Source organism: Phocoena phocoena, chromosome 19 (genome assembly GCF_963924675.1).
Source record: "Phocoena phocoena chromosome 19, mPhoPho1.1, whole genome shotgun sequence".
Classification (NCBI taxonomy): domain Eukaryota; kingdom Metazoa; phylum Chordata; class Mammalia; order Artiodactyla; family Phocoenidae; genus Phocoena; species Phocoena phocoena.
Window position 1 is genome coordinate 1,203,145 of NC_089237.1, and position 16,427 is coordinate 1,219,571.

The 16,427-nt window shown below is 42.6% G+C and overlaps 1 protein-coding gene across 1 annotated transcript in view; it reads left to right on the forward strand.

The window, feature by feature from the left end:
• CEP112 (centrosomal protein 112) overlaps nt 1-16,427 on the forward strand; it is a 411,619-nt gene that overhangs the window by 243,618 nt on the left and 151,574 nt on the right. The window contains exon 20 of the mRNA XM_065897006.1: nt 12,621-12,851. Within this exon, the coding sequence (XP_065753078.1) occupies nt 12,621-12,851 (231 nt within the window). The remainder of the gene's footprint in view (nt 1-12,620; nt 12,852-16,427) is intronic.

Here is a 16,427-nt window from a genome sequence, read left to right on the forward strand (position 1 = left end):
TTGTGATTTTTGATATACCATCTTACTTTTTTCATCTTTCCCACTTTCTTCTATGCTTCTTTTTGCCCCAGTTTTTAAAATAGACTATTTTAAAAACAGTTTTATATTTATGGAGAAAATGAGAGGATAAGGTATAGAGAACTCCCGTTTATCCCACACCCAGTTTCCCCTTATTAACATCTTACATTAGGACGGTACGCTGCTTACAACTTTGCAGCATCATTAACTAAAATCCATACCTTATTCAGATTTCCTTAGCTTTTACCTAATGCGTTTTGTCTGTTCCAAGATTCCACCCAGAACATCAAATTAATTTTAGTTATCAGATCTCCCTAGTCTCCTCTTCACTGTGATTGTCAGATTTCCCTTATTTTTGATGATCTTCTGATGATCAGAATTTGTAAAATGCCCTTCTATAGTAATGTGGAATTCTTTTGCAAGGAAGATATGTCTCTTCTCCCTTATTATTAATGAAATCATTATATCAGTATGTACTCAGAGATATTTATTTCACCTTGGGATAGAATCCGATGCTAGTTTCTCACATTGTTCCGGCTTTGGGCTTTGGGCTCCGTCAGTGTGCACTTCTAGGACAGCAGGGTGTTCCAGGCTCAGCTCAGGTATTTTCTGCCCATTTGCCCAAGGACCACTGGTTCCTTTCACTGGAGGATGGTATGAGAAACCAAAATCTGGGACTTGGTGTGCTTATTGCTACTGGGATGTCACTTACTGAGTGTAATCTGTTTCTTACCCACTTTGTCTGCTTTTAAGTTTTTCACTTTGTCTTTCATGTTCTGCCATTTCATTACCCAGTATCTAAATGTGGATTTCTTTTCTTTCTTTCTTTCCTGTTCTTTTTTTTATTTTCTATTTTTCCATCTTGCTTGATGTTTATCCTGCTCACTATTTCTGTGGAGTCTTGCTTTTCCTCAGTTCTGGAAAGTTCTTGGTCATCATCTTTTCATGTCTGCCCTGTCTTCCCTTCTCTCTCCTCTCCTTCTGGAACTCTAGGTATATATCAGATCTTACTTTCTATTCTGTAGCTTTAAACATCTCACTATTATTTTTCTGATATTATTGTGCTGTATTGTGGGTAGTTTATTAAGGTCTCCTGTTTCACTGCTTCTCACTTCTGCTCTGTTCAAGCTGCCTTCACTCATCCATTCTATCTTTTATACAAAATTTTTATTTGGTTCTTTCTCAAAGCTTGGAATTTTTGTTTAATCTCTTCTGGTTTACTCATTTTGTGACTCTGTCCTTTGTTTCTTTAAACACTTAACACGTTTATTTTATATTATTTTTCTGATAATTCCCATATCTGACGAACTTGCTTGTGGGAATCTGTTTCTGCTGACTCTTACCAGTGGTGTTTTTTGGGGGGACTTAGTAATTTTTTATTAGGAGCTCATATTTGGTTTATCTTAATTTGTGGAAACCTGGAGACATTAAAATGAAGAAGCTTTTCCCCAGAGGGAACTTGTTTTAACTTCAGGTGGAAGCTGATGGCACTACAGACCTGAAGCCACTTCTATCCTGCTCCAGGCTCCCCACCTTGGTCGGTGGTGTCATGTTCAGCTCACACATTGCTTTCCCTTGAAGCAGCAAAATAGACGAGGACATTTTCCCTCAAAAGATACCTGGCCTTTGATTGTGCTTACTGCTTATTACCCTGTTTCTGGCACATGCAGTTTTACATGTATGTGGTTTTTGTTGTTTTGTTTTTCCCTCTGAATGTTTCTCTTACTTCCAGTGAGCAAAGAAAGAAGCATTGAGTTTTATGCAGGATCTAGATGTTTCATCTCATGAGGGTGTATCTAGTCTGGCAAACTACTTGAAACAAACATCCTCAGTCACCAGCCTGCCTCACTCCTCCTTGCCTTCAACGTGCATTTAGCTGCTTAGTTCTCTAAATTCTGCCTCTAGGACTGCACTCCCGTCTGTTCCACTTTTTCCTCACTGCTGGCTTTCTTGCCTGAGTGTGCCGAATCATCGTGTAAACTGCCTCCGGGTTCGTCTTTCCTGGTACAAATGCAGTGGCATCGCTTGGCTCACTGGCCCCCATTCCCTCTCCAGCAGCCAAGTTAAATCTTGTCGCTGCTTCTTCAGTTCCTGAAATCCAACCCATGTAGCTTAACGTTTGAAATCCTTCAATAACCTCACCAAGTTTCTCTTTTCTGAGTTTCCCTTCTTCCTCTTTAATGCTCTGTTTTTCTTCTTGCATGTGGCTCATTCTTTCTGCCTGAAATGTCCTATATCTACCCCTGTCCCCGGATGGTGCTAATTTCTCTCTTAAGGTCCATCTCAGATGCATTCAGTTTTATTCAGTTTTCCAGAATCCTTCCAAACTCAAAGTAACTCCTCCCTCTTTTGACCTCTTATGGCCCTTTGTCTTCATGCCTTGTGTGTGTGTGTGTGTGTGTGTGTGTGTGTGTGTGTACATGTATGTGTAGCTTATGTATTATAGTCTAAAGTATTTTAGGGAAGATTTTTTTTGGAAGTCATTTATCAGAGTGGCTTCCACATCATAGATCTTAATAAATAGTGAATTATACATAACTATAAATGAAAGAGAGGCACAAACAAAATATTTCAGCTTGTGGTGATGATTACCCATAAACTTTCTATGAATGTACAAAGGTGACCTAATATATCAATAAGTTGTTAATGTGTCTTTATTCCAAAAGTGCCTGTAGAATAATTTTTCAATTTTGAAAATAATCTAAACGATTATTTCTTAACCATGAACATGTCCTCAACTTAAATACATTTTGCTTTCATAAAGTGCATTTAAAATTTTTGTTTGGGATGATAATCCTGGCAATCCATAATCTTTTATAAGACGTTTCAACCTCTTACTTCTTTTGCTAGGACTTGTCAGATTCAGAGTGGTTTAAAGAATCATTAACTTTCTAAGGAAACTGGTTTATATTGTTGGGGGGTTTTTTGTAATAAATTTTTTTATCATGTTAAAATACACATAATGTAAAATTTGCCATCTTAACCATTTTTAAGTGTACAGGTCGGTGATATTAGATACGTTCACCTTGTTGTACCACCATCACCACCATCCATCACATAACCCTTTTCACCTTATTAAACTGAAACTCAGGGCTTCCCTGGTGGCGCAGCGGTTGAGAGTCCGCCTGCCGATGCAGGGGACATGGGTTCGTGCCTTGGTCCGGGAGGGTCCCACATGCCGCGGAGCGGCTGGGCCCGTGAGCCACGGCCGCTAAGCCTGCGCGTCCGGAGACTGTGCTCCGCAACGGGAGAGGCCCCAGCAGTGAGAGGCCCGCGTACCACAAAAAAACAAAACAAAACCTGAAACTCTGTACCCATTAAACAATAACTCTCTTTTCTTCCCACCCCCCAGCCCCTGACAATCACCGTATACTTTCTATCTATATGATTTTGACTAAGTACCTCATATAAGGAAAATCATACAGCATTTGTCTTTTGGTGACTGGCTTGTTTTACTTAGCATAATGTCTTCAAGATTCATATATATTGTAGCATATTGCAGGATTTCCTTTTTAAGGTTGAATAATATCCCACGTTTTGCTTGTCCATTTATCCGTCAATGGACTTTTGGCTTGCTTCCACGTTTTCTGGTCTATATGTTTTTAAACTGCTAACTGAGAGTCAGCTTGACTAAAAGTTGTCCTGACGGTTTGTCTCTTAGAGACACAACCTTTATTAGATTTTGAATTTGGGGAATAAATCTGCTCTTTTATATCAGTCACATAGATGCAGTTTTATAGCTTTACTATTTATAATATTAAAGAAATGACACATCTATTCCAAACCCATCTTGGCAGTCTCATCACTCTAGCTATCAGCACATGCTAATGACTGAAATATTAAATACCTAAGGGAAGCCTTTGGCATCAGGTTTTTTCGTTTAATGTTTCTTTTTCCATAATTAGTTGATACATTTTTCAGCATAATTTTTCTATTTGAAAATCACCATTGGATTGAAGCCAGTTCATATCAGTGTTGCCAGCAATTTAAAATGCCTTCCTCTAAGCTACCATTACATACCTAGTCAACTGATAAAAATACACAGAATGGTGAAGTGCAGCCCTGGAAGGGTGTGGAGGAACAAGTACACATATACATGTTGTTCACATTGGAAGTGGGTTCAGTGTTTTTGCAGAGCAATTTGGAAAAAAAGTTAAAAAGTTATTCTTAGAGTTTCTCCAAATAATTTTGGAGGACTGCTGTGAGCCTAAAAGCCTAATATTGTAGGCTTTTATAACCTAAAAGCAAAATATTGTAATTCATTCCGTGGTGTCGCCTATGTAATAATAATTGGAAATAAGGCAGGTATTCAAGAATAATATGATATGATACACGGTAATGATGAAATACCAAACAGCCACTAAAAATAGCAAATACACTCATAAATGAGACTGAAGATAAAAAATTAGATGTGGGGAAAGGCAGAACGGTATCTACTCAGTGAGTATACCATTAAAAATATTTTTATGTACATTGACAAACATTGAAATTCAGTTTGCAGTGGTGTCAGTGCCTGTGGAAAACGAACTTTTTTTGTTCTTTTTATTTTTTGTAAAGATTTAATAACCTTGTGGCTGTTGGATGTGAACTTTGTGTTAATCATAGTGAAGGTTAAGGATTAGACGTGCACGGTAAGAATAAATGAATAAAATACATACTATACTGCTTATGAATATCCTTCTTCATGGGAGATTCTGACTACTTTGACACAGTGTAGTATGTGATAAAAAGCAAAGGTTTTCAAATCAGATTGAACTTGGATAAAGTCTTTCCACGTCTCTTTTTCTCAGACCCCATGGCGTAGTTTGTCCGGGATGCTACAACAAAACACCACACATTGGGTGGCTTATACAAAACAGACATTTGTCACAGCTCTGGGTGCTGGAAATCAAGGTCAAAGCAGCAGCGTGGTCGCGTTCTGAGGGACATCCTCCTGGTTTGCAGCAGTGCCTTCTCACTGTGTGCTCACGGTGGAGGGCAAGGGAGCTCTCGGGGGTCTCTTTTATAAAGGCCCTAGTCCCGTTTCATAAGGGCATTAATCACCTCCTAGGGGCCTCACCTCCTAGAACCATCAGCCTGGGCATTAGATTCTCAGCTTGTGAATTCTGTGGGGACACTGGCATTCAGAGCGTAGTACTCTGTTACCCCCATGCCGTCACTTCCTCTGTCCTCCACAGATCTCAACTTCTCTCTCATAGTTCCTGTGTCATGACCTTTTCCTGGTGCCTCTGGGAGAGTTCTTCCATCTGATCATATGTACAGTATACAGTTCTCTTCTCTGGCTGTAGCTGACCTTTTCTTTCTCCCATCATTTCCACTTCTTCATTCTTTTCTGACTTCTTATTTCTGCTTCGTGTCTCTAATTTCTTTGCTTACCCTTTTCAGTATATTTTTATGCATATATAGTCACATATATATATTTATTTTGCTTTTAAAAAATACTTATCCCCCTGTTGCAGTTATACTGCTGCAGATAACATATGCCATTCGTTGTTGTTGCTTCTCGATAGTAGCTTTGCTCCTCAGGGATCCTGAATTTGGCCAGTGAGCTTGTATTCCCCAGGGACTATCAGATAGTCTAGACAGTCACTTCTCCTGAAAGAGCAAAAGGCCAGGCTTCAGCTCCCGACCTGCTGGATGAGCTCCTAGAAGGAGGAGAAAGAGGTTAAGGACCCTCAGCCAGAACACCTCATTGCTGCACCTCCCCACTCACAACTCCTCCACCGGGAAAATCTGCTGCCCAGGAGCTCACCTTAACCTCCTGGACAAAATGGCAGTAGGAGGACGCAGTTTTCTAAGGTCGAATGTCATTAGTTCTGGAAGCTGGAGGGGACAGTGCACAGCGTGAGTGCCCAGGAAGCTCCATGAGTGAGCACCTGCTTTCTCCAGCTCCTCTCGCCCCAGCAAGGCATCTGCTTGCCTTGACCAGACTCAGGGCAACACCATGTTGGGTTCTTGTTTCCAACACGGCAGTGGGACAGATGAGATTGTCCCAGGGCTAAGCAGGGGGAGGCGGGAGCAGAGAGCAAAGCTTGCTTCCCATCCCGCTTCTTTCAGCTTACGGGTTCCGGGTTTTCTTCCCAGACTGCAACCCCTTCCCCTCCACAGACGCGTGGTCTGCAGTTCAGGACACCTTTGTCCTCCCCAGGAGCTCCTTGAAGTTTGTTTTTCTGTTGTTTTTATTGTTGTGGTGGTTGTCGTTATTAATATCTCAGACTCATGCCTCCTGTGGTTTCTCCATGGTTGATTCTGGGAAGCAGAGTCAGCAGCCCATCCTATTCTGTCGTATCGATATCCCTGAGTGTTTTTAAAAGATTATTTTGTCCCCTAAAAACATAACTGTTGTCACTACCTAAGCCTATCTGCTCTCAGAAGATTTCTCTTCTGTTTCAGAACGTGATTAAATTGACCGTCTCTTCTCTTCTTACGCCCAAATATTGTGTTCAAAGGGGAGGAGTCTTAAAACAAGGAGTAGAAAGCAAGAGACTTTGTTTTCAGGAGAATTGGTTTAGAGCTGTGTACCAGTATCCAGGTATCAATACATCCATGAAACAGGAGAGCAAATGCACTTAAAAAGCCTTTTATATAAAGTCCTCTTACACTCTTCCCAGGGATCATCTATTTCCAATCAGCTTTTTTAGGATAAAAATGGAGCACCCTGTCACCTCTAGCTCCCAGTCTCAGATTTGTTATCATTTAGCCATTTCTTCTTCTCCAGCATAAATGCGTTTGACCAGCCATCTGTCATTCCTGTCTCTTCTGATCTAGTGTCGAGAGGGGGCAGGGCCAGTAGCTGAAATAGTATGAACTAACCCCAATCCAAGGTGAAGGAAACTTTGGATTTTAACAGTATCCGTCATGTTGGCTTACTTAGCACCTGTCACCTTCAATGAAGTAATCTGCATCAGATGCCAGGCGCAGTCAATACTCAGAGTCTAGCAATTATTATTTAGCACAGAAATTGTAAAATTGTTAGCGTTCAAAATAAGTGAGTGCAGGATTTTTATGGCAAATGGGGTAATCTCATATTGTAGGTATTTTGATTTTTAAAGCAACTTCTCAGTATTTGCCTTTGTATCCTGTTCCCATCATCCCAGTGTAACTTTTGTCCTTACTGTCACTTTCGGGTCTTCTAGTTCCCGGTCAAGGAATTGTTGGTTTATACGGTGCTTGTTGAAGTACATAGTACCTAAAACAGTTACCACTGTGTTTCAGAAAATGCTGCGTTCTTAGCTAATGCAGAGACAATAATAGTAATAATAACAACGACAGCAAGTCCCCTTAGCCTGGACTAACTGTTCATCTGGTAGCATGGCATGCTAGGTTCCCTGATCTCCTTCCCCTCTGAAAACAACTAAAAAGGCTAGATACAATTTTCTTTTTTAAAGAACATCTTTTTGAGTGTATTCACTAGCTGTTAAGTTAGGTAGGACACTCAGATATCAACATCTAAGTGAAAACAGAAACCCAGAGTTGTAAGCAGAGCACTGCGGCAGCTCTCACCTTGAGGACCTTTTCTAAAACTGAGTGAACTTGAACTTCAGTCTGGGGCCTCTTATTGGGCACAGGGGCAAAACAAAGTCCAGGGTTTGCTTAAGGTAGAGGATCTAGGCCACTACTGTGCATAAAGCTGGGACACCAAGGGCCACAGCCACCATGTGCAAGTGAACTAGAAACAACCTTAACGTTGAGTGGGGTGCCCCTGAAAATTTATAACCGTAAGCCAGTGCTCGTGGATGTGTGATTCCTGAATTCGCACCGTCACCGTGTCCTGGAAAACGAGTCTGAAGCCGTCCAGACATGCTGACATCTCCAGGGCCCTGTCAGAGTCACATGATTGCCAGAGGACCACTTTCAATTCCAACACATACGAACTTGCACTTAAAAAGAACAACAATGCAAAACAGTAGGAGAAAAAACAAAGTACCATGAACCAGGGTCTTAAAAGTTTTTGAACAGCAGAATGAGACCTGCAAAGGCTTGAGAGGCTGGAATTATCAGCCACAGAATAGAAAATAGTCATAGTTAGTATATGATGTAAACTTAAAGATTTTAAAGGAATTGAAAATACTAAAATGGCAAGGGCGTTTAAAAATTACCATGCATATTTGTAAAAAAAAAAATAAACTCCTAAAAATAAAACAACTGAAATTCAGAATCTGAATGGATTTGAGAGCAGATTACACACAGAAAATGTCTAGAACGTAGGCGAGAGGAAAAGATGAAAAATATGAAAGAGAGGTTAGATGAAATGAAAGAATGGGAAGATCTATGTACGTCACGTGAGTTCATAAAGAGTGGAGATAGAATGGAACAGAGACATTAAATTAATAGGTTAAGCCTGAGAGTCTTGCAGTAGTTATAAAAAACAGAGCCAGAGGAGGGGCATGTCCCAATCAGAATAAATAAAAACATATCTACACTTAGAAAAATTAAAAAACTGAAGAATACAAAACACAAAGAGAAGATCTTAAAAGCAGCCAGAGAGACAAAAAAAAATTACCTTCCAATGAATAGCAGCTGACTTTTCAACAACACCCCTAAAAGTATTTTCAGATTAGTGAAAACTGAGAGTGCTTGCCACTAAACTTCTTTAAAGAACTTAAAGGGTGCGCTTGGGGCTAAAGGAAAATGCTTGTATGGAAGGTCAGAGTTGCAAGAAGGAATGAGGAGACAAGACAGGGGGAAATATATGGATATATCTAAGCAGCTACTGAATAATTAGCAATTTTGAGTTGATAAAAACGAAATAAACTGAAAATAACAACTCTAGCATATAAATGTGGGAGACTGCTACAGGACTTAAAATGTCCTAAGTCTCTTTCGTTGTTTAAGGGCATATAAAAAATAATTAACTTTAAAATTTGATAAGTGAAACATGGGTGTTGAGGCCTCTCACTGTGAGCACTAAAGAAGATACAGTGTATCACTTCCAAACCAGAGAGGAGAAGAAAGCTGAAGGAGGAAAACATTTATTCATTTAGAATAAAAGAGGGAAAAGGGGGGAGAAAAACAAAACATACAGAGCATAGGGCAAACAGCACAAAATAAGAGACAAAATAAAGGCGAATATGTTAGCATGTACAAACTAATGGACTACATTGGAATAAATGCCCCATTTATTTATTTATTTTTTAACATCTTAATTGGAGTATAATTGCTTTACAATGGTGTGTTAGTTTCTGCTGTATAACAAAGTGAATCAGCTATGTGTATACATATATCCCCATATCTCCTCCCTCTTGCGTCTCCCTCCCACCCTCTCTATCCCACCCTTCTAGGTGGACACAAAGCACCGAGCTGATCTCCCTGTGCTATGCGGCTGCTTCCCACTAGCTAACTGTTTTACATTTGGTAGTGTATATATGTCAGTGCTACTCTCTCACTTCGTCCCAGCTTACCTTTCCCTCGCTGTGTCCTCAAATCCATTCTCTACGTCTGCGTCTTTATTCCTGTCCTTCCCCTAGGTTCTTCAGAACCATTTTTTTTTTTTTAGCTTCCATATATATGTGTTAGCAAACAGTATTTGTTTTTCTCTTTCTGACTTACTTCACTCTCTATGACAGACCCTAGGTCCATCCACCTCACTACAGATAACTCAATTTCATTTCTTTTTATGGCTGAGTAATATTCCATTGTACATATGTGCCACATCTTTATCCATTCATCTGTCGATGGACACCTAGGTTGCTTCCATGTCCTGGCTATTGTAAACAGAGCTGCAATGAACATTGTGGTATGTGACTCTTTTTGAATTATGGTTTTCTCAGGGTATATGCCCAGTAGTGGGATTGCTGGGTCAGATGTTAGTTCTACTTTTAGTTTTTTTTTAAGGAGCCTCCATACTGTTCTCCATAGTGGCTATATCACAGTGCAAGAGGGTTCCCTTTACTCCACACCCTCTCCAGCATTTATTGTTTGCAGATTTTTTTTTGATGATGGCCATTCTGACTGGTGTGAGGTGATACCTCATTGTAGTTTTGATTTGCATTTCTCTAATGATTAGTGATGTTGAGCGTCCTTTCATGTGTTTGTTGGCAGTCTGTGTGTCTTCTTTGAAGAAATGTCTATTTAGGTCTTCTGCCCATTTTGGGGTTGGGTTGTTTGTTTTTCTGATATTGAGCTGCATGAGCTGCTTGTAAATTTTGGGGATTAACCCTTTGTCAGTTGCTTCGTTTGCAAATATTTTCTCCCATTTTGAGGGTTGTCTTTTCATCTTGTTTATGGTTTCCTCTGCTGTGCAAAACCTTTTACGTTGCCTTAAGTCCCACTTGTTTATTTTTGTTTTTATTTCCGTTTCTCCAGGAGGTGAGTCAAAAAGGATCTTTCTGTGATTTATGTCATAGAGTGTTCTGCCTCTAAGAGTTTTATAGTGTCTGGCCTTACATTTAGGTCTTTAATCCATTTGGAGTTTATTTTTGTGTATGGTGTTAAGGAGCGTTCTAATTTCATTCTTTTACATGTAGCTGTCCAGTTCTCTCAGCACCACTTATTGAAGTCTTTTCTCCATTGTATATTCTTGACTCCTTTATCAAAGATAAGGTGACCATATGTGCGTGGGTTTATCTCTGGGCCTTCTATCCTGTTCCATTGATCTGTATTTCTGTTTTTTGTGCCAGTACCATACTGTCTTGACTACTGTAGCTTTGTAGTATAGTCTGAAGTCAGGGAGTCTGATTCCTCCAGCTCCGTTTTTCTTTCTGAAGATTGCTTTGGCTATTTGGAGTCTTTTGTGTTTCCATACGAACTGTGAAATTTTTTGCTCTAATTCTGTGAAAAATGCCATTGGTAGTTTGATAGGGGTTGCACTGAATCTGTAGATTGCTTTGGATAGTATAGTCATTTTCACAGTGTTGATTCTTCCAATCCAAGAACATGATATATCTCTCCATCTGTTTGTATCATCTTTAATTTCTTTCATCAGTGTCTTATAGTTTTCTGCATACAGGTCTTTTGTCTCCTTACGTAGGTTTATTCCTAGGTATTTTATTCTTTTTGTTGCAATGGTAAATGAGAGTGTTTCCTTAATTTCTCTTTCAGATTTTTCATCGTTAGTGTATAGGAATGCAAGAGATTTCTGTGTAAATGCCCCATTTAAAAGACAAACTTTGATGAGATTTTTAAAAGAAGTTTCCAAAATATATGCTATTTATAAGATATATAGCTAAAACTTGAGGGTACAAAAAGGTTTAAAAGCGTGGATAAAAATATACCACACGGGCTTCCCTGGTGGCGCAGTGGTTGAGAGTCCGCCTGCCGATGCAGGGGACATGGGTTCGTGCCCCGGTCCGGGAAGATTCTACATGCTGCGGAGCGTCTGGGCCCGTGAGCCATGGCCGCTGAACCTGCGCATCCGGAGCCTGTGCTCCGCAACGGGACAGGCCACAACAGTGAGAGGCCCGCGTACCGCAAAAAATAAAAATTGTACAACTGGCCATCAAGCAATCTCAAAAATTTTCAAAGAAGTAACGTAGTATAGAGTACATTCTCTGGCCACAATGCAGTTAGAAGTGAATAACAAAAAGACAGTCATTAAACTTCACATCCTAAATTGGTTGTTGTCCCTCTAAAATTTCATATCCACCCAGAAGCTGGGAGTGTGACTCTGTTTGGAAATAGGGTCTTTGCAGATGTAATCAAGTTAAATGAGGTCATGCTCGATTAGGAGGAGCCCTAAGTCCAAGGTGACCATTATCCTTATAAGAAGAGGGAAATTTGGACACAGAGATACAGACACACAAGCACAGCCACGAGGAGATGGGGGCAGAGGCTGGAGCAGCGCATCGAGAAGGCAAGGATGGCAAGCAGCCACCGAAAGCTGGGGGAGACTCTGCCTCAGAGCCTCCAGAAGGAGCCTGCCCTGCCAGCACCTTGCTTTCAGACTTGCAGCCTCTAGAACTCTGAGAGAATAAACGTTGTCTTAAGCCACCCAGCTTTTCGTACTTTGTTGGGACAGCTCTAGGAAACTAGTATACCCCATAGGTTTGGGAATTAAGAAACATACTTCTAAGTAGATCATAAGTCAAAGAAAAAAATAAAAATGGAAGTTCAAAATGTTTTGAATTAAATGGTAATGAAAATGTCGTGTATCTAAACCTAAGAGATTAAACTTAAGCAATGGTAGAGCAGTATTTATAGTCTTAAGTTTATATAAATCAGGAAAGAAGAAAGGATAAAAATAAATGAGTTAAATATCCAAGATAAGAAGTTAGAAGAATAAAAAACCCAAGAATGTAGAATGAGGGACGTAACAAACGTAAGAGCAGAAATCAATGAAATAAAAACAAAAAATAGAGTAGCAAGTACTAGACGAATCTTAGAAACATAATGTTGCCTATTTGAAGAAGCAAGTTGCAGAAGAGTACATGTAATATTCCATTTACATAGGTGTTTGAAACAAGTAAAACTAAATGTGATATATGTGGTAAGCGATTTTAGGTAGGATCTCTGTCTGAGCTAGAAGGGGTGGCATGGGATTGGAGAAGGAGGGAAGCAGGAGGAAGGAAGCAGTGAACTTCCTTTGTTTGGTAGCCTTTTGCAGTTCTTCTTTTACGGCTCTCCTAGTCAGATCCTGTGACCATTTTCCCATTTTTAAAAACAAGGTTATTGCTGACATGGAGGCACAAGTCCACAAGTTGAGAGAAGAGCTGATCAGCGTGAACTCCCAGCGGAAGCAGCAGCTGGTGGAGCTCAGTCTTCTTCGTGAAGAGGAGAAGCAGAGGACTGCTCGGGACCATGAGGCTGCCGTCCACAAACTGAAGGCTGAGTCAGAAAAGATGAAAATAGAGCTGCAAAAGACTCATGCCGCTGAGACAGAGATGATGCTGGAAAAGGTAAGATGCCCACCTGGATGTGTTAGAGACAGTCCAGACCCGTGTTTGAAATCCACTGATGCCACCGTTATATTTAATCTCGAAGAGGTGGTGGACTTAGAATTACTCTCCAGTTGATAAGCCATTCAAATGAGCATTCTAAGTGTCTTGCTGTGTGTCTCAGGGAGTTTCCTGACTTTTCCCTTGACTTTTGTGGAAGGGATTGTATGGAATATCCCTTCCATAGTTATTAAACATACACTGTGAGAAAAGTGTTATAATATTATCAAATATTATACTGATTAGGAGTATTTGGGCTGTAACCTTGAGTTTTCCCTAAGGTAAGACTAGGTTTCAGATCTTTCTTATGTTGTCTAATGGTCATTTCTAGATTTTACAGTGTTTTATGTGTCCCATAGATGATGACATATTTTCCCAGATTGATATTTCAAATAAGGGACTTTCTTTAGAATTACACATTTTTGAAATATATGTCAATATAATGTTTACACATTTTGAGTTGACTTACATTCCAGAGACAGCCTCAAATATTTGTTCTTCTGGTGTTCTGGGAAGGTGTAAATATTTTAATCAGGTAGTAAAAGTGAATTGCTATTAATCATGACAACTGTCAACTGCCCCTTGAGTTCTTTAAGACCAACCTCTATCCTGGGATCAAGACACTGGGAAAGGGGAATTTAAGAATCTTCTGATTTTATTTCTTTCCTACCTCTTCCTGATCGTTAAATGGGAAGCCTTCGTAGAGCACACCATGCCATTCTTGGTGCTGCTCTACTGATTTTACCTGGATCGTGGCCCTAAGGTGCTCACTTTGCATCAGTACCGTCATTTACCTGAGGGTCAGATTTCAGCAGACTGGGCCCATGGCAGCCTGGCTCTGAACCCAGAGATAAACCGGAAGAGGGCTCTGAAGAGGCAGGAGTGAAGAGGCAGGAGTGCACCTGGCTTCCTGGAGGGACCACAAGGAGGCCGGTGTGGCTGGGAAAGACGGAGGAGGGGAGGACGAGGGGCTGAGGTCAGGGACGAGGCCTCTGGGGACGGACCGGGCCCCGTAGGGCTGTGGAGGCCACTGCAAGGGCTTGGCTTTGACCTCCATAAGTAGAGGAAGCCTGGCGGATTTGGAGCAGAGGGCTCTCGGACCACGCCCGCCTGCCGAGGGTGAAGGTGGAAGTGGGGAGACTAGTTAAAAAGCTATTGCAGTGATTTAGACCAGAGTTGAGAGATGCTGGGCTTGGCCAGTAGCACTGAAGGTGGTACACGGCTCCGGCTGGGTTACGGTCTGATGGTCTGCAGGCAGAGCTGACGGGATCTGCTTTGGGTTCAGACGTGGGAGTGAGGGGCGGGGGGTCGGGGAAGAGGCGGAGGGAGAGAGAACGTGTGAGTGAGTCACCCAGCGTGATTCCAAGGCGACTTGCTGGAGCCACGAAGCAAGCGGAGTTACGTGCCCTTTGCTGTGTGTGAGAGACGGCGAGAGCTGTGCAGGCCACAGGGACACGACCTGGCTGAGGGCCCTTCATACCCCAGTGAGGATGCTAGCGGTCATTCCATCAGAGCAGCGCGGAATCGTGCTCTTTGATGCCAAAGTATACAAGGTGTCAGGAACTGGGGAATGTCCTGATACCGAGTAGTTTTAGCCCCCTGACAAGCGCACAGGAGAGACCGATGGGGAAGCTGCTGGGCACTGACACACACCGCACCTCAGCTCTGCTCGCTGCCGCCAAAAGTTCAAAGTATCTCCAAGTAAATGTGCTTAGATGGCACGGATACCAGTGCACCTCGATTTTTTAAAACACTGGACATAGTAAAGCCAGACTTATAAAACATACAGTTTAGGCCTTCATTTTCTTGAATCATGTGTTCACATTTCAAAGGTTTCTTTTTAATAGGAGATGAATTTTTCAAGTATAGGTTTATATATGTTAGTAACGAGTTGACAGGTTACAGATAATAAAAGAATTAGTATTAGAAGCCGTCAGTAACTTCTGTGGCAAGTATTTCTTGAATATTTTCTATATCTCAAAGGCATTATCCCAGGTACTTTGGGGCTACACAGAAAAAGGGGAGAAAAGGCACTGTCCTTAAGCAGATTATAAAACAGTAGTGGCTGCAGGACACACACACGTACACAGATACCTGTAATGCAAGGCAGAGTGTGAACTGGGGGGAAATGATTTTCTATTAAGAAAATCAGGGGAAATTACCTGGAAGAGATGGATGTCACTTGAACTGGACACAGGTAATGTGTAGGATTTTCTAGTAGGTTCTAAGCCACAGGAATGACAACAGCAAGAGCCATGTACGTGGCATAGCGGCTACCAAGGGAGAGTGGTCAGCGAGAGCCTGGAGACAGCGGGGGGCGCCGGAGGCCTCCGAAGCTGTGGTGGGGATTAGGCTTCACGGGGTAACAGTGAGGAGGTACTGAAGGGTTTTTTTTGTTTTTTTGTTTTTTGCGGTACGGGGGCGTCTCACTGCTGTGGCCTCTCCCGTTGCGGAGCACAGGCTCCAGACGCGCAGGCTCAGCGGCTATGGCTCACGGGCCCAGCCGCTCCGCGGCATGTGGGATCTTCCCGGACCGGGGCACGAACCCGCGTCCCCTGCATCGGCAGGCAGACTCTCAACCACTGCACCACCAGGGAAGCCCAAGTACTGAAGGTTTTTAAGCCATGAAGTGTCAAGATTCAAGCGGTTATTAGGAGAATCTTTCCAAGGTGCCATGGAGTAGAGGTAGTTGGCACGACTGGATTAATCCAGGTGACAGGTCCCCGAGGGCACCTCAGAGGTACGGGAATGTGGTGGGGGCCTCGTGGTGAGCACGGGCCAGAGGAGGCGTGTTTGAGAGTCAGCCCAGCCAGGGCGCCGATTAGACTTGTGAGGTGTAAACCCCGCCCTGGATGAATGGGGAATGTCGCAGTCTCTGGTCCGGGGAAGAGGATAAAGTCGGTTATGAACGTCAGTTGCATTTGGACCCAGCTGTGACGTTCCCTTGCGGTCGAAGGGACGTCTGTAGCTAATCCCAGGAAGAGCAGGACCGGAGGAGTAGCTCCAGAATGGAGCCTGCGCAGGGAGAGTACAGACGGAAAACCAGCAGCTGGGGAGGACTTCATCGGTGAAGTCGGAGAGATGGTCCAAGAAGGGCCCTTACGCCTTACGGTGAGAGGGACGCGAGAAAGAAGGCATTTTCATGGGAAGGCAGGAGGAAAGTATTTGGAAGGAGGCTTGCCAAGAATGCGACAGAAGACCCGGAAGGATGAGGGTGAGAGAAGGGCCCCAGGATTGGAAACCGAGAATCGTTGATGACCCTGGACGGATCGCTGCAGGTGGCGGTGTGGCCGGAGCACGGCTGCAGGGGTCAGGGAGGGGGGAGCGAGGGGTTGGAGATGAGGGGAAGCCTGACGCTCCAGGGAGGTGTCACCCGGAGAGCAGCGGGAGTTACGGAGGGCGCTTAGGTGGAAACACCTGGAAATGCCTGGAAGAGGGAGAGAGAGACGAGAGACCCGCGCACCACTGCGGCTTGTGACCCGAGCGGCGAGGGCGTGAGCGCGGCAGGCAGGGCTCTGCTCCTGGGACCCGCCTCGC